Here is a 23,145-nt window from a genome sequence, read left to right as displayed (position 1 = left end):
AATTAGCTGATCCATTTGATGATTAAACTTTATATTGTTGAAAGTTGAAAAAATGATACTTGAATATTTTGTCATTTTGATATTAAACTTGATGTATATGATGTTATTATGGTATGATCATGATGCTATGATTACAAGTTTATGTTTGTTATGTTATTTATATGATGCTATGTGACATGCTAATCTTAATTCATGCTTACAGGCTGCACAAATATTAAAATATATATATATATATATATATATATATAAAATTACATGTTTTTGTACTAACGAACCCAAACCCCTTTTCAAAATTTTGCCATACCGGCGTACCGGTTCTTCGAACCCGAACCCGAACCGGCAAGCTAGCATTTTTATTTACTTTTGTCTCCTTATATCCCCTAGACATCCCCTTAGGCATATAATATAGATTCATAAAATGTAAATACATTTCCTTCACTAATACATCCCTTTAGCATGACAAGATGGTCCCTCTTTAAAAACAACGTTGTGTTACTGGACCAAGGGGAGATATTTTAAAAAGCACTTTATAAGACTTAGTGATAGAAATAAAATACAAGTCTCTTGAAAACAATTAAAACTCACGAAGTCCAATTGAAACCCATTGCACTGAACTAAGGAAGGAATTGAGACCATGGCCAAGTGCTAAAAATAGCACTTACTAGAAATAGCAATATGCCAAAAATAGTAAACTTGCTGAAACACAGAAAATCACTGAAAGAGTTCACCTCAGGATACTAAGTCCCCTAACCACATCCACTTAGCCTAAGGGAACCCTGGAATAGGCTAATGGAAAACTCACATTGAACTAGGTGCAAGAAGGGTACATGACATTTTGGGTAAAGTCTCCAAATGAATGCAACCATTGTACGCCCAAAACCATATCCGCCTCACCTATACCATAGAAATCATCACATACTCCACGCCTTCCCAAGGTGATGTCAAGTTGCTATATAATCTTGGTTCAAGAGATGGTAAAACCATTTGCTACAACCACACTAAACCTTCAAAATCTTATATCTTCAAACCCTTCCTCTAGTCACCAAATCCTCGTCTATGAAATTGTGGTACCAATAAGCACCATCACTCTATGCCCCTACAAAACACCACAAACTCAAAAGGGATGACACTCAGGTTTACCCAAAGAGTGGCAAGGGTGCCTTTTGAAACTCCTCTTTTCTCTCAAGCTCTGGCTCACCAACCACAAACTTTGATTCTAATTCTCGTCTCCTAATCTTCATCTAAAAGAACCTTATGTAGTGCATTTGTCCCTTTCCAAAGCATCTATGCACTAACTCCCATGGATCTCTACAAGAAAAAAACTTCTTACTTTGGAGCTCATTCTATGAATCTTCAACTTTGTTTGGATTTGGAGGTAATACCTTTGGTTGAAGGGAAACCCTTTTGGAAAGATTTCTCAAGCTACCCCCATAGATGGAATCTTGCAAGAATTTGTTCTTGGCTACCGAAGTCTCCAAGTTCAAATCCCTCTTGATAGCATCTTGCAAAGATGACAGATCAAATGCCTTAACCAAATCCTTCCACAAAAAATACAATGAAACTCGTTTTTGTCACATAGGGTACCATTTGCAATAGTATCCTAAAATCTGCCACAACTCTCTATGATGCCCTATTGCCTCAATTGTGCTAACTATTGTGACCAAATCTCACCCCATTTTTATGGGGACCCCCTCTTTTTTTAGCTTAGTTGTTGTAAATAAGTGTCTTAGTTTAGTGTGTCTCTTAAATTCAAAAAATAAAAATAAAATTCAAAATTCAAAAAATACAAAAAATTGAAAAATTGAAAAAAACAAAAAATTTTAAAAATTTAAAACTTCTGAAAAATTGAAAATTTTGACTAAGGCATGGTCACACATCACGCGTTGCTTCGACTACTTTTACATACATCGTGCGTTGCTTTCGTTGCTTTCACATACGTCACGCGTTGCTTTTGCTGCTTTCACATACGTCGCGCGTTGCTTTTACATATGTTGTGTGTTGCTTTCGTTGCTTTTACATACGTCATGCGTTGCTTCCGTTGCTTTTACATACGTCGTGCGTTGCTTTTACACGCATTGCTTGCGTTGCTTTTACATTCGTGTCGCGCAGCGATGTCGCGCTGTCGTTATGCAGCGATGTCGCGCTGCCACTGCGCAGCGATGTTGCGATGCACTTACCACGCCTAGTCGTCGTGCATTGCCTTTGCGCATCATTGTTATACGCTCATCGCACGTCACTCTAGCGCATGTCATTGATTTTTACATACATTGTGCGAAACCTTTGCGCTTACGCGACAGTGTTGCACTCATCACGCCTTACTCACACGCATCACACATTGGGGACTTAATCAATCAACGAAGAAGAAGGTGCGCAATGAGCATAGAATGAAGAAGCATAAGAGGTACCGGCGTCACACGATGAAGTTGTGAAATCAATGCAATAGAGAAACGATGATGCCTTACAAACGCTTTACGAGCGCTACTTCCACACTCACATCACATGACGTATTCTTCATATTGCTTTCAGCGTGACAACTCAAGAAGTCAATAAAAGCACATTCAATGAAATGCATTTGGTATCCAAGTTCTATGGAGCTCGCAAAATCCAAGGCGGCCAACTCACAAGTTTCAAGTGAGGTTTGATGCATCTCAAATGTGATCGATTGAAAGATATTTGATAAAGGTGGCGGACATTATGGTAAGACCGTTCGTACCTCAACAAACATGGACGATTAAGAGACATTTAACAAACATGGACGATTAAGAGACATTTAACAAACATGGACGATTAAGAGACAGTTAACAAAAATGATGAACTATAATGCATTTGGTAATTCGAAGACATTTAATCAAGGTGATCATTCAAGTGCAAATATTGGAAATTAATGCTTTGTATTGCTCATTCAAATTGAAACAACATGCACTTATCATAATCAAAATTTTAAATTTTCTACGATGACGATTAATGTTCATCGACGGTGAGGATGATACATTCTTATTAATAATTGATCATAAGGCATTGAATGAATGAGGTATGATTGAAAGTTTGAAGCTAGTCCAATTTGCATCAAGGGTGACTATTTAATATATGTTGTTAGACATTTACAAAAGTATCCCAATGCATTTGGAAAACCCGATAATAGAACCCCATTAATCTTCCAAAGAGGTGATTCGACTTCGAAAGAAACCACCCACGTTTGAAATCGCTAAAGAGAAGTTGTATTTTTTTTTAAAGCAAGCCATTTAATGGAGATCACCTAGGCACATGATGGAGACAACGATTAAATGTCTGTTGATCATTACATTTGATCAACACACATAGGCGATCATCCTTTATATGTGACTACTTCTAACTTGTTTTCATTTGCGAAGTGATATTGGAGTCATTATTCACAGCAAATTCTGTGAAGGCAATTGCTTATTCAAAAGCTCAATCTGATTTGATACCCTCTAAGAACATTGAGATCAGCATTAAACAAAGGTGATTCATCATTGAACCTGTGCAATTTTATAATCTGGTAGCAATCTTGATCTTTTCCATCAACAAATTCACCTCTTGAAATCAGCGATTGGAGTTTGATGAATTCATAATTATACACTGTGCGATTATATATGAAAGGTACTTGTGAATTTGAATCAGACTTGGCGGTATTATCCTTGGGGGACTTCACCATCATCAACGATTCATTATTGAACTTATGCAATTTGAGAAGGGATGATCTTCACAGGAGAAGGCGATTATGATTTGTATTGCACCTTAAGGAATTCTACCTCAGACAATTGTGACTCGAGTTTGGATTATGCATATCATCTTAAATTTGTATCAGCAATTCACTTAAGCGAAGTTACTAAGGGGTGTTGATTTCAATCATTTTGATAGCATCGATTTTGCACAGAGAATTTGTTATATCACAGCCAATTTGATCTTTAAGAGGACAACATAAAGTACAGATCTGAAATTTGAATTATCTCAATGACTCTTTGAATTTGACCCAGGTGTCTCCATTTATAACTATCTTGTGCCTCTGAGAATGTGATTTACCAAGTTCAAATCATTTCATAAGCCAGCCAGTTGACGCAATTTTGAAGATTTTGAAGGTTCCAATGGTCAATCATTGATAATTTTTATATTTCAAACAATTTACATCACAGATCAGAGACAATTTAAACCCTATGTTACGATAGATTTAATTACATTATGAGGGTTTTATATTTGTTTCATTACATTAGAAGGATTAATTTTGTATAAGGCTGGGTCACAATTTCAGCTTTTAACTTAGCCTGATAAATCAATTGTTTATTTCCGAGTAAATTTTATATTGTGATGCTAGCTTAGCCAACTTTTACAGGTGCATAATGGCAGGTTCACGACAGGCGCTTATTAAGGAGGATTCAAAGAGCATCATCGTCAAGTCGGAGATCACATCATATTGGAGCGGCGTAGGTGACACAAACCTTGGGCGCATTGACATGAAGAAATTTCAAGGCACGCTCTACACCACCAGACCAACAAGACCCGCAGAGGCAATGATTGAAAGCGGCATCATCAAGGCAGTCGGCTTCCCTTTGGCAGTGCAATGCAACGAGCTCATTGTCGAGTGCGCGAGACACTATGATCTTGATAGAAGAGTGATTACCGCGCCAGATGGGAGAGTGATAGCTTATCTCTCTAAGGAGGCAATTCGCGAAGCATTCCACATACCTCAGTTCGCCAACATGATATACAAGAGTCGTAAGAGCGCAACAGCAATCTACGACAACAATCCAAACATATGCCTTGGGATAGTCAACAGGTATTGGTTGTCAAGGAGTAGGCAAGGTGTATCCACGCTCCCAAAGCTTCACAGGATCGACTTCAAGGTAGAATTTGGAGATTTGCTCACACTCCTTAGTCACATTTTCGGCATCCCACAGGCTTTCCAGTTTGAGTCTTGGATGTTCTACTTCATGGACATCATGTCACTGGGAAGGGAAAGAATTGATTGGGCGAAGATCATTAGTGACAACATTGATTCGCAACTCAGAAAACTTGAGGATACGAAGACATTCTACATGAGCTCATACATCATATACTCACTTGTTTGGGGTTATCAGTACGTAGGACTCATGTATAGAGGACCAGTTGGCACTCAGTCAAGACAGTTCAAAGCCTGCGATTCGTATCTCCACCTATTCTACCTCAATCAGACACATTACAGGAGAGTGAATGATGCATTCACTATGCACATCACAAGGACTTTGCAGGGCGGTGTTCATCAAAGACTATCCCAAGATGCGCAAACATTGATCAAAAAGTTTGGTGCATGGTTTATACAGTTCCCTAAATTCACTTACATAAGAGTTCAAGGTTGCTCATGCGCACCTCTCATGCTGCCAAGGTATCCTACAAATAAGCTAGTGCTACTCAAGTTGGTGAGGCAATTGATGACGTATGACAAGGTGCAAAAGAACAAGACAAAAGCAAAGATCCCTTTTCCTCTCATACTAGGAAACTCTCTAGAAGTATGCCCATCCTTGCAAGCAGCGGAGAAGATAAATGAAGAATTGATGACATTCCACCTTCAGCCCTACATTGCAAGAGACAACTTTGATCCCTATGGCACTATCCAAAGAACAAGTGGAAGCAAGCATGCACATCACTCGCAGCTAGAAGATCATTTTATGAATGTAACAGATGATTCTGAAATAAGAGTGAAGATGCACTCATTATTATCTGTTGAAGTTATTAGAGCCACTTAAGTTTTCGATCTTCCTAATCAAACAAAAGGAAGTGGACAATACCTCTTGCCATCCTATGCAAAGGAGAAAAACAAGGAAATAAAGGTCAATTGGTCAAAAATTGTAGTCACAGATTTGAGAGAACTCATGAGGCCAATATTACTCAATAACAAGCGATGGGTGGAAGGACAAATATGTATGTTGCAAAATGATGGCATACAACCGACATTTCAAATGATGGAAAAAGAGGAATCAACTGATGACGATGCTAAAGATGAAAATCAAATTGAAAATGCAACTCAATCATCTCATTCCAAAGAATCAAGGTCAAAGAAGATTGATGCAGAAGAGCAACCGAAGAAGAAGCACAAGTCAAGCGAAGCACCACAACCTTCTTCTAGTACTTCATCAGTGCATCAGGTAGAAACAAATTAGGCTGTCACAGATAAAGGGAAACAACAGGTTGCACAAGACAAAGTAGCGTCACCTAAGCCAGTCAATAACAAAGCAGGCAATGACACATGTGTACATTGAAGATGATGATGAACAAGAAGAGACATCTCCTCCGCGAGAAGAGCAACAGATGTTAGAAATACAGGTTGAAGAGGAGCAATCAACTATACCAATTTGGCTAAGGCAGAGACTATCAAAGAGGGTGATCGTAGAGGAGCAGGATACATTTGATCTAGGAAGCTACTTGGACAAAAATGAAGAACGTGAAGCAAGAAACACTACAAGGATGTCAAAGATAACACGAAATGAAGAAGGATCTAGAGTCATGCAGGTTGCCATTCCGAGAGTTAATAAGCCTGAAAATGAGATCGCAGCAAAAGAGTTTGATGTGCACACCATCAATTTAGGCCCTCCCACCACTAACCAAGCATTAGAGGATATGCACAAAACAGTCAAAACAGTCAATGACATGCCCAAGCTAGAGGTTGAAAAGAACAATAAGTTGGAGAAAGAGAACAACATATTGAAAGAACATCTTAGGCAACTCAGAGTTCCATTGAGGGAACGAAATCCATCCACTTCTTTGTTACCACCACCAGATGTAGATGAAGATTTTGAGAAGACAAAGGCATCAGCGCAATTGATGGAAGCATGGATCACTAGAACATACAGGAAGGCAAAGGCATTCATTAGAGAATTGGTGAGAACATTTGACAAAGTGATGGAAATCCTCGAAAGGATGCAACGACTCAAGGTGACATACAATGAGTTTACTTACACAAGAGACTTCACCATTCCCGTATTGCAAGTGGTGATGACTACACCAAGGCAGACATTGATAGATGAAGGAGTTCATGAAGAAGCACAGCCGCCTAATTTTCAGATGTGGTATAACTTGCTTCGCACGAGCAAACTCATATTTGAGGTCATCAATACAGGATGTGCGCAAGTGGATCAAGCCATAAACACTATAAATGACAAGATCCTAGAAGTATCAAAGACTATTCTTGAAGAAAAGAAGAATGAAGGAGTTGACATTATACTTGAGGAGCTGATGGAAAAAGTAAGAGTTATCTTTTTGGGGCCACCTTCAGAGCAGCAATTGGATTCCATCTTTTCATTCGCATTACTTGTTAGCAAGACAAAAGATCACAAGCAAGAATGGGATAATACCTTTGCCTCTAGTCTCAACGAGATCAACTACATGGAACATCACTTGGAGAATCTACCACCAGCACCTATCACAGAGATAGAATCAATCACATCCAGATTCATTGAATTTGCAAGAAGAGAAAAGGACAAGGGTAACTTGACTCTAGAAGAAAATTTGTTACGATCCTACATGGCACTGATTTTCCTATTAGAGGATTTATCCTCATATTTTGTATCAAATGGATGTCACATTCCCATTTGCTAGTCATTTAATGCTTTGCAATAAATTAGGTATTTTGTAATAACAAACCGTAATTAGGGTTTAGGTGGCAAGATCTTGGCCCTTGGTTTTGTTTCAATCTTGGCCATCCATTGTAATAAGAAGCTCTATATAAGCCCAAGCTCATTTCATTTTGCAAATAAAAAAGATTAGAAGATTAGAAATTACACATATCAAAGACAAGAAGGAGATCAATCAAGAGACTTTTGAAGAATCGTTGTTCGATGTTTTCAGAATTAATAAAATCATTGAAGCATTGGTGACTTATTCAATTTTGAAACATTTGCTTGGTTCTTCATATCTTTTGTGAGAGCTTATTATTGAAAAACAAAAAAAATTAGAATAGAATTTGCTTTAGTTTTAGATGAGTGAAAGATGCATGTGTGATTGAAAGTGAAGCTCCATTATCCATACTACTAGCAGCGTGTTAATTTCATACTCACCTTGCGTAGTCAACTAGAATCATTAAAGCTCAAACTTAACTTCAATTGCTATTTCGTCATTAATATGCTTCATCTTGAAGGTGTTTATGTTTAAGTTAGTGATTTGAAAACCATTAAGCACTCCTTAGAAGATTGCACTAGCATTGTGAAGATGTTCAAAGATGTCGAAGCAAAGCTTAGTTGAGCTCACTTAAGAGCGCCATTATCTTGCATTCTTAGATTAGCATAGCATTTCCAAACCTTACTCCTTTTTCACTTTTTTTATCAACCATCAGTAGAGATAGGAAAAAGAGCTTTATTGCAAAATCATTTGAAGAACATCATAACCATTGAAGTTGAAGCAAGAAAGTACGTAAGTCCCCTCGCAGGTATAGCAAAGAACATCAATACCATCGAAGCTATCCAACACGTTAAGACCTAACATAAAAGAACCTTGGAGTCATCTCAAGTGATCCTTCGCAGATCTTCAGCATTTGAGATGAAATATCCTTTGACAAACAAAAACTCTACGCTAGATGCAGCAAATACATTTTTATTGATTTTCAGATTTTTGGAAATAAACTGGAAATGAAATAAACAGAACCATTAAGAAATTTACTGTCTGAAGACATGTTCTAGCTTATTACATATTCTCCAAAGCACTCACAAAACTTAGTGTCCACGGATAGCTGTTTGTATCCCTGAAATCTTCATGAAACTTTGAGAACTCGGTGACTTCTAGAAGTCTGGAATGAGTTGTGGACTTCCTAAATCCTAAACTTCATGGCTGATTAAACTACTGTGATCCTCAACGGATGCTGGATGCTGATCCCATGCAGTTACACTAACATGTAGACCTTGGGTGGCCGTCCAAGCTAGTTATCATGGGGTTTTCGTCCCAGGGCAGGCAAAGAGAAATAATAAAAATCAGAATCATCAATAATATCCCCGCTTTAACTCTTCTCCAACCTTAAGAAGACAATCAAACCTAAAATCCACGCCCACCCTAATTCCCATAAATCAGGTGGCTTTCTTAATTAATTCCAGTGATAATACTTTTCCCTTAAAAGTATTCATCAATTATGTATTTAGCGCCCCCTCCATAAAGGATAAGGAATCTAAAGAAAATGTTTGGATAATGAATTGCAATGGCCCTATCCTCATGGCTGAAAATCAGGAGTCACTTAAGTGAACATGGACCCCACCACCTTATTGAAAACAACCTCCTCTTTATTCACTAATATCGACTAAGTGTTGGAGGAAAACTTACACTTAGCGAGTTGTTTACTGAGCTATAGCGGTGCTAGAGAGGGGACATGACAGTCCTCCCTTCCCAAGATTGCTGGTCCACAAGCAATCGTAGGTTTGGATGTTGTAGTATCTCCTCACCTTCCCAAGAAGCATCATCCAATGGTAACCTTTTCCACTTAATTAGATATTCACGAAAAGTCTTGTTCCTTAACTTCTTTTCCCTCCAATCTACAATACCCTCAGGTTCAAGAATCAACTTCCCCTCTTCGTCCAATGGTGGCAATTCAGGAGAGGTAACTATCTGCTGCCCCAATGCTTTCTTTAAGCAAGACACATGGAAAATATTATGGATCATACTACCTGCTAGTAGTTCAAGTTCATATGCAACTTCTCCAATTTTCCTCAGTACCTTGCATGGCCCATAAAACCATGGTTTCAACTTTTCCACAACACTGCTTTTCAAAGAAGACTGCCTATAGGGCTGCAAGCGTAGGAAAACCAAGTCTCCTACCTGAAAGGTCCTCTCAACTCTATGTCTATCTACATACATTTTCTGTTGGTTCTGAGCCTATGAGATATTGTCCTTCAATGCTTTGAGAATGTCTTGGTAACCTTGTATGGTTTATTTTGCTCAGGGTACTTTGCTATCATCAAAAACCAAATCTATAAATGACAAAGCTTCATACCCACACAACGCTTTAAACGGAGACATCCCAATAGTCATGTGGTAGGTAGTATTGTAACAATACTCACCTAAATGCAACCATTTGACCCAAGCATGTTGCTGTCTTGAAATGTAGTTTCTAAGATAGCCTTCAACCCATTTGTTTACAATTTCGGTCTGCCCATCTGTTTGAGGGTGATAACTGGTACTGGGTGTCAATTCTGTCCCTACCAAGCGGAATAACTCTTGCCAAAATATGCTGATAAATCTGCTATCCCCATCGCTAACAATGGTTTTAGGAAGACCATGCATTCTGAATACTTCCCGAAAAAATAAATCAGCAACCTGAGAAGCTGAGTAATCTATAGCAATGGCGAAGAAATGGGAATATTTTGTCAATCGATCCACCACTACATAAATGCAATCCTTTCCCTATACTCGTGGAAGTCCTGTGATGAAATCCATAGATATCCCCTCCCACTTCTGTTCTGGAATGGGTAATGGTTGTAAAAAACCTGCCGGAAAAGTGTGCTCTGCCTTATTCTGCTGGCATGTCAAACATTCATGGACATGTTGTAGCACATCATCTTTAAGTCCCTTCCAAGAGAATCTCTCTCTTACCTGCCTATAAGTTTTGAAAAACCCCTGATGTCCAGCCAAAGGTGAGTCATGTAACACTTCATAACTCTCTGCTTTAGTCTAGACCCCGATACAAGGTAGATCCTGTTTTTATAATATATTACTTCCCCCACAATGACATACCTATCATCATGTACCTTTCCATCCACTATATCACAAGAAAAGGAGTCTTTAGTGTATTCGGACAGCAGCTGCAATTTCCAATCAGCAGAAATTTTTGAAAGTGAACATAGAGTGGGTCTTCTAGAAAGTGTATCAGCAACCACATTTTTCTTTCCTTTGATATATTCCACCTCAAAATCCTATGCTTGAATCTTACTTACCCACTTCTGTTGATGTTCATTGAGATCCTTTTGCTCTAAAAAATACTTCAGACTATTATGATCAGTCCTAACAGTGAATTTTGCACCCACCAAATACTATCGAAACTTGACTGATGCATGCATGATAGCCAACATCTCTTTGTCATAGGTGGAGTACAATTTCTCTGGATCTCTGAGCTTTCTGCTCTCAAACACAATAGGATGTCTTTCCTGCATCAGCACCGCTCCAATTCCCTATCCTGAAGCATCACATTCCACAATGAAAGGCTTTGTGAAGTCAGGGAGTGCTAGTACAGGACATGTGCTCATGATGTCCTTGAGCTTCTCAAAGATAACCTAAGCCTTTGTAGACCACTAAAAAGCCCCTTTCTTTGTAAGATCAATCAAGGGAGAAGCTAACTGGGAAAAGCCTCATACAAATCTTCTGTAGTAGCAACATAAGCCCAAGAAGCCTCTCAAATCAGAAATGTTCTTAGGAGGTGGCCAATCTACAATTGCTTGTATCTTCTCCTGATGAACTTTTACCCCTTCAACACCAATCACGTGTCCTAAATAAAGAATCTCTGACATTCCAAACTCACACTTGGAAGTTTTAGCGAACAATGACTATTGTTCCATGATACTTAGAACAATATCTAAATGCTGCAAATGTTCTTCCCAAGTTTTCCTATATATTAGTATATCATCAAAAAATACTAATACGAACTTCCTCAACTACTCATGGAAAACGTGATCCATACAAGATTGAAAAGTTGCTGGTGCATTTGTGAGACCAAAGGGCATGACAAGGAATTCAAAGTGCCCAAAATGACAGCGGAATGTTGTTTTCTGAATGTCTTCTTCCCTCACACTTATATGATGATACCCTGACCGTAGGTCAATTTTGGAAAAGAAAACTGAACCATACAACTCATCCAAAAGCTCATCTATCCTGGGTATAGGATATCTATTCTTAATAGTTCTTTTGTTCAGTGCCCTATAATCAATACACATACGTAATGTGCCATCTTTTTTCTTGACCAGCACTACTAAAGATGCAAAAGGGCTAGAACTTGGGCGTATGTGTCCCATCTTCAGCAACTCCTTAATTGTCTTTTCGATCTCTTCTTTGAAGTGGCGAGGATGCCTGTAAGGAGTGGTTATAACTGGTTTTGAACCTTCTTCCAGCTCAATCACATGCTCAAATCCCCTATCAGGAGGACGTCCTGGAGGAATATTCCAAACACCACGCCATGTTTATCTAGCATAGATTGTATATCAACATGGTAAGAGGGTTCCTTATTTGTGTCAGCATTGTTAGAAACAAAGCAGTGAGCTGCCCACTCAATGTCATCATGGCGGAAGAGGGCTTCCATTCGTTTTGCTGAGACCACTCTTGGTCCTCCATCTGCCATAGCCTTCAGTATGGTTTTCTTACCTTCCATCATAAACTCTAACTGCATCTGATTGAAGTCTTGAACATACCTCTCTAATGATTCAAGCCACTGTAGACCCAAAATAGCATCCACATTACTGAGACCAAGAACATAGAAGTCTCCTGTTAAGGTATAGTCTCCCATCTGAATTTTCAGCTGTGGTATGACATGGGTACAACTCAAGGGAAAACCATCTACCACAATCACATTAAATCCCGAAAAATTCTTCTGCTTGTAGTCCTCGTCTACTGACTAAGCCCTCATCAATAAAGTTATGAGTGGCACCACTATCCACTAAACATACCATTCGCTGCCCCTTAAGGACTCCTTTCAGTCGGAAAGGTCTACCTCTCGGAATGACTGAAAGAGTAGCTATGTGTGAGTTTTCTCTAACAGTAGTGTCTTCCAACTCAATCTGTTCCGGCTGATCTCCTTGTGTGTTATTTACCTCATAACTATCCTCTACTTCATCCTGACTTTCCTCTTGTAAATGCGATTAATCAAATGAAGTTTACCTTTTCCAAGGCAGCGGTGTCCTGGTTCCCAAGGCTCTTTACAGGAGAAACATAGTTTCTTCCTCTGTAGTTCATTTCGTGACTCTTGGGCAACCTTTGAAGGTATGCTTCTGGGCTGATTAAAACTTGTGTTTTTCTGCTGACTTGGGCCCTTTTTATCATTTTTCCAAGAGCTGAACTCTTTCTTTGGAGGCTGATATGGAGTTGTAATCTCCAAATCCATTGCCAAACCAATAGCATCATCAAGCGAACTAGGTCTATGAGCTTTCACTAGACCTTTTAGTATGTCACTGAGACCTTCCACAAAGAGCATTGTGACCCTCTTCTGAGGCATATTTGGAACCATTACTGCAATCTTCTGGAATTCATTGATGTATGTTTCAAGTTGTTCGGTTTGCTTCAATTGGGCTAACTCCCTGTAATATACCTCTATATCCTTCCTGTCAAAACGGGTGATCAGCCTATTAACAAATTCTTCATATGATTGAATCATGGCATGGTCCTAGGAAATGAGTCTGTGATGCCACCAGTCATATGCTACCCCTTCCAAGTGCATGGTAGCAACCTGGATTGCTTTTTCCTCTTCCATAGGTTTGAGTGTCAAGAAAGTATCCAATTTGTGAACCCATGATCTTGCTGATAATTCTCTAGTTCCATCAAAGGTTGGTATATTTATCTTATTCAAGGCATCTTTGTATTCCAACGGCTGGAAGGTTTGCCTCACTGGTCCTCTAGGCCTCATGTCTAGTCTTTCCAAACGATTCCTAGCCTTGTCCCTACGCTGGTTCATGAACTGATTTAAGTTCATTAGCTGCCTTACATCAGCTGGCAGCTGCATATATTCATTTCGTGTCGTCAAGATATCATCTGTGATTTGAGTGTCTACTTCTTCTTCCAGGATGGGCTCCATTCCATTTTGTCGAGGTAAGAAATTGGGATGCAATGGTCGATCAGACCTTGTATCTGTTGTCCTTACGACATTGGAAGTCGTTCCGTCTTGGTTTCTAGGTCCTGTCTCGCCACGGCTATGTTGACTACCTTCACGGTTATGAGGACCACTTTCACGGCTGTGATGTCTACTATCATGGTTGTGATGTCCACTATCATGGTTGTGATGTCTACTATCACGGCTATGATGACTACTAGACCTCTTTGATTGAGAACGACCAGTTCTCAGTTGTCCCATGGCTGCAATCATTCTGTCTTGAAACTGTTGCATTGTCTATTGCTGTTGGTGAGCAAACATTGTCAAAAAATTGTCCAACTGATTATTTAAATCTCTAAGTGGGCTTGCTTCCCTTCTGTCACCCATTTCTGATTCAAATGGGTCAATTTCTGCTTCTTCTCGCTGCCCAGACCTACTCCTTGTATTGTATCTATGAGTTCCGACTCTTCTGGAGTGCATAGAACCAAATCAAACTAACATGCAACAGATTATTGGTAACATGCAACCATAGATTCTGACATGTAGCTGATTAGAAACAACATGCAGCCATAAATTTTGACATGCAACCATCTGGGTATCCACCAAATTGACATGCAATGCAAATCCACTAACTAGGACTGCTTGGAAATTACATGCAATGGTAAACCTCTTCATAAACTGCTCCTAAACTGACATGCAATCATCTGGGTATTCACCAAATTGCCATGCAATAACATCCAACACACATGCAACTGCAAAATCTGACATGCGCTGCTAAAACCCTAACAGGCTGGCAAGATCACCAGCTCTGATACCACTAAAATATCCTTTGACAAGCAAAAACAAACAAAAACTCTACGCTAGATGCAGCAAATACATTTTTATTGATTTTCAGATTTTTGGAAATAAACTGGAAATGAAATAAACAGAACCATTAAGAAATTTAATGTCTGAAGACATGTTCTACCTTATTACATTTTCTCCAAAGCACTCACAAAACTTAGTGTCCGCGGATAGCTGTTTGTATCCCTGAAATCTTCATGAAACTTTGAGAACTCGGTGACTTCTAGAAGTCTGGAATGAGTTGTGGACTTCCTAAATCCTGAACTTCATGGCTGATTAAACTACAGCAATCCTCAACAGATGTTGGATGTTGATCCCATGCAGTTACACTAACATGCAGACCTTGGGTGGCCATCCAAGCTGGTTATCATGGGGTTTTCGTCCCAGGGCAGGCAAAGAGGAATAATAAAAATCAGAACCATCAATAATATCCCCGCTTTAACTCTTCTCCAACCTTAAGAAGACAATCAAACCTAAAATCCACGCCCACCCTAATTCCTATAAATCAAGCGGCTTTCTTAATTAATTCCAATGATAATACTTTTCCCTTAAAATTATTCATCAATTATGTATTTAGCGCCCCCTCCATAAAGGATAAGGAATCTAAAGAAGATGTTTGGATAATGAATTGCAACGACCCCATCCTCATGACTGAAAATCAGGAGTCACTTAAGTGGACATGGACCCCACCACCTTATTGAAAACAACCTCCTCTTTATTCACTAAAATCGACTAAGTGTTGGAGGAAAACTTACACTTAGCGAGTTGTTTACTGAGCTACAACGGCGTTAGAGAGGGGACGTGACATGAGAGTCTTTTTATCAAGAGAGGATAGAGTACCTTTGGTATTTTATTCTGTGTTCGATAGTGCATCAAAACACCATCAACACTAACTCTTTAAAGTGAACTTCCAAATCCTTCTATTGAATCCCTCTATCAATCTCTAGCTAACTTCTTCTAAGGTGGTGATGTAACTATGCCCTTGTATAGCCATGCCATGATACCACCACTCATGTGTTGATCCCTCCAAGTGAAAGGTAGCAAACATAATAGCTCCCTCTTCATAAATAAAGATCAATGAAAAGTATGTATCCAAATATTGCAATCATGCCCTAGCTGAACATTTTTTTGACCCATCATATGTAGTTATGGTAATTTTACCCAATCGGTGTTGTATGTCATTCTGAGACTAATCATTATGATGTCTCATTTCCCTTCTATGCACACTCCTTGTGATGTCCCAAGCCTAAACGCTGCAATGGTGCAGATTCTCATTAGCGTGTACCCAAGGTTGAGACCCACCCACGATCAGGCAACCACGTGTCCACAAGGGTGCTGACCTACTAAGAGGGACGAAAACCCCACTCTTAATGCTAGTGGGCACCATTCACCATCATTCCGGGCTTTTGGCTTAGTGATTGCCTTGATTGGTATCAAAGTCGAGGTCTTGAGGTCAAGCCCTACAGAGCATGGTGGATTGTAATGTTACGGTGGTGCAGATTCCCGTTGGACGTGTACCCAAGGGTGGGACCCGCCCCACCCACCCACAATCAGGCAACCACATGTCCATGAGGGGACTGACCTGCTGAGTGGGACAAAAACCCCACTCTTAATGCTAGTGGGTGCCATTCACCATCAGTTTGGGCCTTTGGCATACCAATTCACCATCAGTCCAAGCCTTTCGCATACCAAGCAAGGCAACCACCATGCCAAAAGCCCAAACTGATGGTGAATGGCGCCCACTAGCATTAAGAGAGGGGTTTTCATCCCACTCAGTAGGTCAAACCCCTCATGGACACAGGGTTGTCCGATCATGGGTGGGTCCCAGCCTTGGGTACACGCCTAACGGGAATCCGCACCACTGCAGCATTTAGGCTAGGACATCACATTCCTATTCTTGAAATCATAGTACTATCCAAAGAATACGTCATTATGGATTGCTGGGCTTAGCACATTGTACTCATCATGCTACCTTGCCATATCATCCTCCATGCAGGCTGAAAATGCTGCTCCTCTAATTGACCATTTCCTCTCGTTAAAGGAGCTTGGCCCTGAATGTCTTGGTAGGAGGATTAATTGAAATCCTCTAACAGCCTGAATTACTCACTTCACTATTGCATTTTGTATTGACCTGGAAGCACTCAAATACTTATTCAACTCCCTCAAGCTTCTAGCCATCTCCATAATGGACTTTCACATAGTATTACAGATCTCTCTAGCCAACTCCCCGTTACCTCATTTCACGATTTCCTGGATATTTGTTTCCTCTCTTTTGTCAATCATGGTTTCCTCTTTCCTTTTTCTCATAGCTAATATCTGTTTTCTCTATCACTTCCTTGCATCAAAAGTTTAGCTCTTCCCCAAAAACAGGATAGCAAGATCTATTGCTTTGATACCACTGAAATGACCCTAATGTAGAATTGATTTTTTAATTTTTTAATGAAATTCCTTTATTTTCTTCTAAACATAAAACAACCAATTGAAACTAGTTGTAATGCTAACACAAACAGTAATTAATGGAAAACCTTGAACTCACCCAGTGAACAAAAAAATTCAAATGAAATGTTACTGATAATAAAATGACATAAATTCATAACCTCACCAATATTTTATTCAATGTCAAAGATATACAATGTTGTATGCTGAGTTGAGTCATAAACTTCAGAAATTACAAGCCAAATGCACTCACCAACAAGCACTGTAGCCAATCCACATCACTGTAAAAAATCTTCAACTCATTTGGTCACCCTTGTGCTCATTACAGTTGTAAACAGATCTATCGTTTCCCCAACTGATGCTCAAGAGTGAAGGAATAATAGAAGGTCCAGGCATGAGCTGACCACTGGTTATGGTATGTAGGATCAAATCCTGTTTGGGCGATATAACCCTGCAAACTGGTGTGTCCAACTTTTGATGTGAATTCCAAAATAGCACTTGACTCCCTTAGGTTGTGGTGTGGCTGAGTGCAAACATATACCAGACTGTGATCTCCCTTTTAGGCCTGTGGGTGTTCAACAAGCTGATGCAACAAGGTTTGTCAAGATGAGGCAGGGTTCACAATACCTAGGTTGCCTAAAATCTGCCCCTTTTACCTCCAAAATTAGTATGATGTGCCAAGACCCTCCACACAGATGCAACAGACCTGCAATGATATAGCTCACTCCTTCAAAAATGGTGCTCAATGATGTAAAAGCTCTGAAAATCAATAAATTATAATTTTCTTGCAAATATTTTATTGTCAATCCTAAAATCATGCACAATAAACTCCAATTCAGTCCACCAAGCAACTCCTGATATAGAATTGTCAATGCAAGAAGCAAGAGTTTTTGTCCTCACCTCCCGAGAAGAGCCAAGATGGTAGAGGAAGCTGTACAAGATTTTTGTATCAACATTTAAGATCACACTCCGTGATCCATCATCAGGATGAAGAGAGCCAAGAGGGTTTCCGTCCTCCTAGAACGCAGAAATATAGCCAAGGGTTTTCGTCCTTAAATGTCAAATTCAAACAACAAACTCACAATGAAAACTGCCCAATGAAATCTTGATGAGCATGCCCTTTTTATACTTTTTCATTTTGGGCCCTTGGCCCAAAATTTCCCTCCAAATATTTTTTCAAAACAAAATAATATTTAAATTTTTAAAAACACTTTTTAATTTATTAAAATGGTATCATTTAAGTTGCCCCAAAGATAGAAGGGACCAGGCCCAACTCAAAAATATATTAATATTCATTTCCCTTGCACAATCCTTTAGCCTACAAAAAATAGAAATATACTAGAGGTCTTCTTCATGATGCTAGTTCAGAAAGGGGGCATGACATTCAGCAATATGTCACTTTTGTAACAAAATAGATTAATTAGCAGGGAACAAGACTCCTTAAAATTTCAATAATTCTCTTTAGTTATTAACCCACTAAGATCATTACATCAGATAATACAAATAGCCTTCTATGTTCCATTGAAATCTCTAATTTAATAACACTATCAATGAATCTGACCAAAGTGCCCCGTTCATGGGGTTGGCCAGGTTGATCCTAAGGCTGTTCTAAGGGCTGTGACACACGGTGGGTTCCACCTGACTCTAGTTGGGTAAAGGTTAATTTTAAAAGGTGCCTCCCATGGCAACCCAGGTCCATCGGGCACAAGGTGTATCATTCGAGACTGTTAGGGGAAGACTCTTGGAGTGGAAGCTAGGAAACTGGTTGATCGCATGAATACAAAGCAGAGTTTCAGGCTGCCAAGCTAGGGATGCAACTATGTAGGAAGTTCAATTTCAGAAGAATACATTTAGAAGGTGATTCGCAGATAGTGGTCAATGCCATCTATCAGAACGATACTCCTAACTGAAAAAGGTGGTGGCTCAGATTTGAGAGGCGTTATTATCAAATTTTGCAGATGCTAAGATCTCTCGTGTCTATAGAGAGGGGAACCAAGAGGTGGATAGAATGGCTAATTGAGCAATTGAAATGGTGGAATTGGTTTGATCTATGGACTTGAGCAGACTTTGGGATGATTTTGAGTGGGAGAAGATGGTTGATTGGTTGGCAAAGGACGCCTACATTAATGGCGACTGGGATGGTTGCATTAATGGCAGGATGAAAGAATGAAACCCTGCACATGTGAATGTCTTGAAAAAGGTTTTTTAAACCCGACCATGGTTGGAGACGGGTATCTTAGTGAGGCTACATGAATACAACGATCAACTTGGAGGCAGTGGAGAGGCAGAAGGCCTTCAAAGGACGAACCTTGGACATGTGTTTGCAGAAGATCTTCAAAACCAGCAACCCGGAAGTTCTGCAAGCCATTAAGATGGTGCTAGGCAACAGGTACCTGAACTCTACATTCCGATATCCTGTTAACTCTGACATTGCATCTATGTTTTTGGTATGGATTCTGGAACAGAGGGAGAATAGAGAAATGGCAAAGCTACTCATGGAGCACCTGGTCTGGGCACACTGAAAGGGCAAGATGATGCAGTTTGCGGAAACTACGGTGCCTAGAATTGGGCTCTCTCCCTGGGGGGCAATAGCTACGGATCACCCTCCACTATAAGGGCCCCTGGATCCCCTTTGCCATTTGGGAAGCTAGGGGAGATGACACAATTAGAAGAGGGGAAGCGACAGATGTTCTGGATTTCTTGAAGCTGGTGACTGGAGTCGGGCATGCTGTGGAGATCCCACTGGCTATCGGGTGGGGCAGCGATGATGAAGTTGCAGGGTAAGCGACTGTGGTTTTGTGAAAGTGTGTATTTTTTGTTCTTTTGGACCTCGGAGTTCTCTATGTAAATCATGGTTATGTATGATGCAGTTGGGCTGATTTTGAGCTTCTATGAAGCCTTCGATGTAAACAGGCATGGCCCCTTCGCCACTTTCATATACCAAAAAAAAAATGAATCTAACCAAAGTGAATGAAAAGCCTTTCATCGAAAAGGGAAATGAAAAACCCAATGATCGAGGCCTAATGTCAATCAAGTTTTTCTCTGTCAGTCATATCCTAACCTTCTCAACTTGCATGGTCAAGATCCTCAACTCCCTAGTATTGGCTGAGTGCCTAAAAGTCCTCCCTCTTCACGTCCTATCACACAAGTGCCCTCCCATCAACTTTGACCATTTTGGATAAAATTCTTTGTTGAATAAAATTCATGTCGTAAACATTCAACATCTGAACAAAAAAACAATGAAGAAAATTTCCCCACAAATAAAGTGATTAGCATTCAAATAATTTCCTTAAGTACATTACATGGCAAATCCTAGAAGCTTCAGAACTTGAGTGGCATCATTTTTACCATTTCTTTTCAGATCATGCCAAATCAGGTTTCCTTATTTCGAACACAAAACAGTTTTGTTTATAAATATTTGGTGCATTCCAAAGTATTCCCCAAATCTGCTGAATTTGGGAACTGAAGCAACTAATTCAGCAAACCTGATAAACATGGCCTCATATATTCAAGAAGGAAATACCAACAACACACCTTAACGAACTTAAGTAAGATTTCTCCTCATTGCCATTCCACATCCGGTAATTCTTTGCATGGTAAATGCTGCCATTTGGTTGCTCTGTCTTGCAGAACTCACGAGGTAATGTCTGTGTGTCCAATTCCTCTTCTTTATCTTCAGACATCTCCATGTCTCTTGAGGCTTCACTTTTGAACCTCGAACCAAATTTTAGCCAACTGTCATCAGCCACGGTATGTCCATGTCTACTCTCCTTGTCCTCACTCACTGCCTTTTCTCTCAAAGATTCCCTCCTTGACTTTTGAACAGAAAGCCGTGACATGAAATCGCCAGTTCCGCTAGGTTTGGGCTGAGTAAATTCTATTTCCTTTTCAAAATCAAAATCTCTCCCCAGTGGTCTTTTTACCCCTGAGAAAGATGAAAATGATCTTCCCCTTCTATTGGATCCAATCTCTCGAAATCCCATCTCCCCTGTTTTGTCAAAACTGCCCATAGATTGCCTCTTTGATCTTGAACCCCACTGAGCTGGCGTTGGTCCCTGAATTCTGCCAGTTTTGGGGTTCCTGGAGACTCGCCTGCCCTCATTCTCATTGAAAAATCTTTCTCTTGATTTGTGACCAGAATAAGCATCTGTCGACTCTCCCATCCTAATAGGTTTGGATTGTCTGAAAACCTTCTCACCATCATCATTACGCCACCTGGAAAAATTTCTGCTTGAATTCGACAACTCTTCCTTAGAACCACTCATAAACTGCCTCTTTGATCGCATAGACCCTCCAACTCTGCCAGGTTTTGGGAACCTTGACTCTCTCCGCTCATCTTCCTCATCAGAAGAATCTTCTCTTGATCTGGGATCAGAAAAATTCTCCATTGAATCTACCATACTAAGGAATCTGGATCTTCTGAAAGCTTCCTTGTCATTGTCATAAAATTGCCCGAAACGTTTCCCAGTCAACAACTCTTCTTCAAACTTCATACCAGCTGTCATCTCTTTGTCGATTATATTATCCAATTCCATTTCATCATCAATCAAACTCTTCGGTATGGCACTGTTCTTCCTAATCTTCCGTCCTGTTTCCTCTTCATCACCAAAGCTCCCTAATCTTTCAAACTCCCTGCCCTTTCTCCAATTCGACTTTGATTTTGAACTGCTGAACCCAGTATCTTCTTCCTTAGTATGACTCCCAACGCTATCAAAAGGTCCATCTCCATACCACTCTTCATCCAATTCTTCATCTTCACTAGATGTTCCTACTCTTTTAAATCTCCTTCTACTTCCACTCGAAAAACACTTCCTGAATAAAACTGATCCACTCTTGCCCAAACTATTGTCCATAGTGTCTCGCCCATCCAATTCCCGAACCCCGCTAAAAATCCCTGCTGTATTAAATCCCCTAGAAAAAGCTCTCCTGAACATAACTGATTCTCTCTTGCCCAAACTATCGTTAATAGTGACCCCATCATCCAGTTCCTCAGCCTTCATAAAAAATCTCAATCCATTAAATCTTCTTAGACTAGAAAAACCTCTCCTAAATCCAATCGACCCACCTTTCCCTGAACCATCTTTTACAGTGTCCTTCCTCTGCACTTTGCCCCCATTTAATGAATCACGCACCTTACTAGTGTCTGTAAGTGGAGGAACAGTTGTTAAGGGCCCGTCGTTTTCATTCCATAAATCCACAGCACCCACCTTCATAAATTTATCGGCAGGTGCGCTAATTTGATCCTTGTAACCTTCTTTGGCCGAATTTTTACTATTTTTATAAGAATTAGAGTCATCACTAGTGCTGTTGCCAAGTAACTTACCCTTTTTAAGTTTATTTATAGCTCTCTTCTCCTCAAGTCTTCTCTGTTGCCATTTGTTCAATGCCCCACCAGAGCTCCCCATGAAGCGAATATCCTCCCATCTGCCCAATTTAGCAGAGAAAGTGGAGGAAATGGAACACACGAGATCAAACCTACAGGCACTTAAAATGGTGGTATGTGAGAGACAGATTCTGCGTAAATGTAATGACGGTAGGCGTCCTACCATTGCAAATTATCAGCTCTATAGTCTGCGAAAGAATCAGACTCTCTTCGTCGGCCAAGTTGGCCAGAGGTTTGAGCCCGGGGTTTAGGGTAATGGTAATCTTCAAATCCAAAGTGCCCGTCGAGGTTTTTTACAAGGTTTAAAACAATTTTAAGCATTTTTCAGAACGACGACACGGATAATAAATGATTATTGATCCCTGTCTTAGTATACTCTTAAACTCGAAACAAAATTATATGCCCTAGAAATTAAAACAGAGAACAATAGTAATTGTAAACATAATCTATTATAGTAAGCGCACTTTGGTGTGCAATGGGTATGTTGAAAAGGTGTGAAAGGTCAATCAGGGAAAAATTTGGGAAGTTCAATTGGTAGGCCATTTAAAAATTGATGTTGTTTGTGCAACTAAGGTCTCAATCAAGAAGTGTTAGCTTAAAATGAACTACGCGTCTAGTTATAAGGATCCAAACATGAGTTAAAAAGAAAAGATAAAGATAATAAGATATAGATAGAGAGGGAGAGGAAGAGATGGGAAGATAGAGCTAAAGTAATCAAGAGAGAGAT

General features: G+C 39.8%; 1 protein-coding gene across 5 annotated transcripts in view; it reads right to left on the bottom strand.

The window, feature by feature from the left end:
- Positions 1-22,761, bottom strand: part of LOC131052335 (probable DEAD-box ATP-dependent RNA helicase 48) — a 159,145-nt gene extending 136,384 nt beyond the window's left edge. For all 5 annotated transcript variants that reach the window (XR_009107316.2, XM_057986982.2, XM_057987009.2 and 2 more), the window contains exon 1: positions 20,570-22,761. Coding sequence is in view for 4 of the 5 variants with exons in the window: in XM_057986982.2 (XP_057842965.2) it covers positions 20,570-22,584 (2,015 nt within the window). In the remaining variant the exon portion in view is untranslated. The remainder of the gene's footprint in view (positions 1-20,569) is intronic.
- Positions 22,762-23,145: the final 384 nt, after the last annotated feature.

The sequence above is a fragment of the Cryptomeria japonica genome, chromosome 8 (genome assembly GCF_030272615.1).
Source record: "Cryptomeria japonica chromosome 8, Sugi_1.0, whole genome shotgun sequence".
Lineage (NCBI taxonomy): Eukaryota > Viridiplantae > Streptophyta > Pinopsida > Cupressales > Cupressaceae > Cryptomeria > Cryptomeria japonica.
This window is presented reverse-complemented; position numbering and strand designations above follow the sequence as displayed.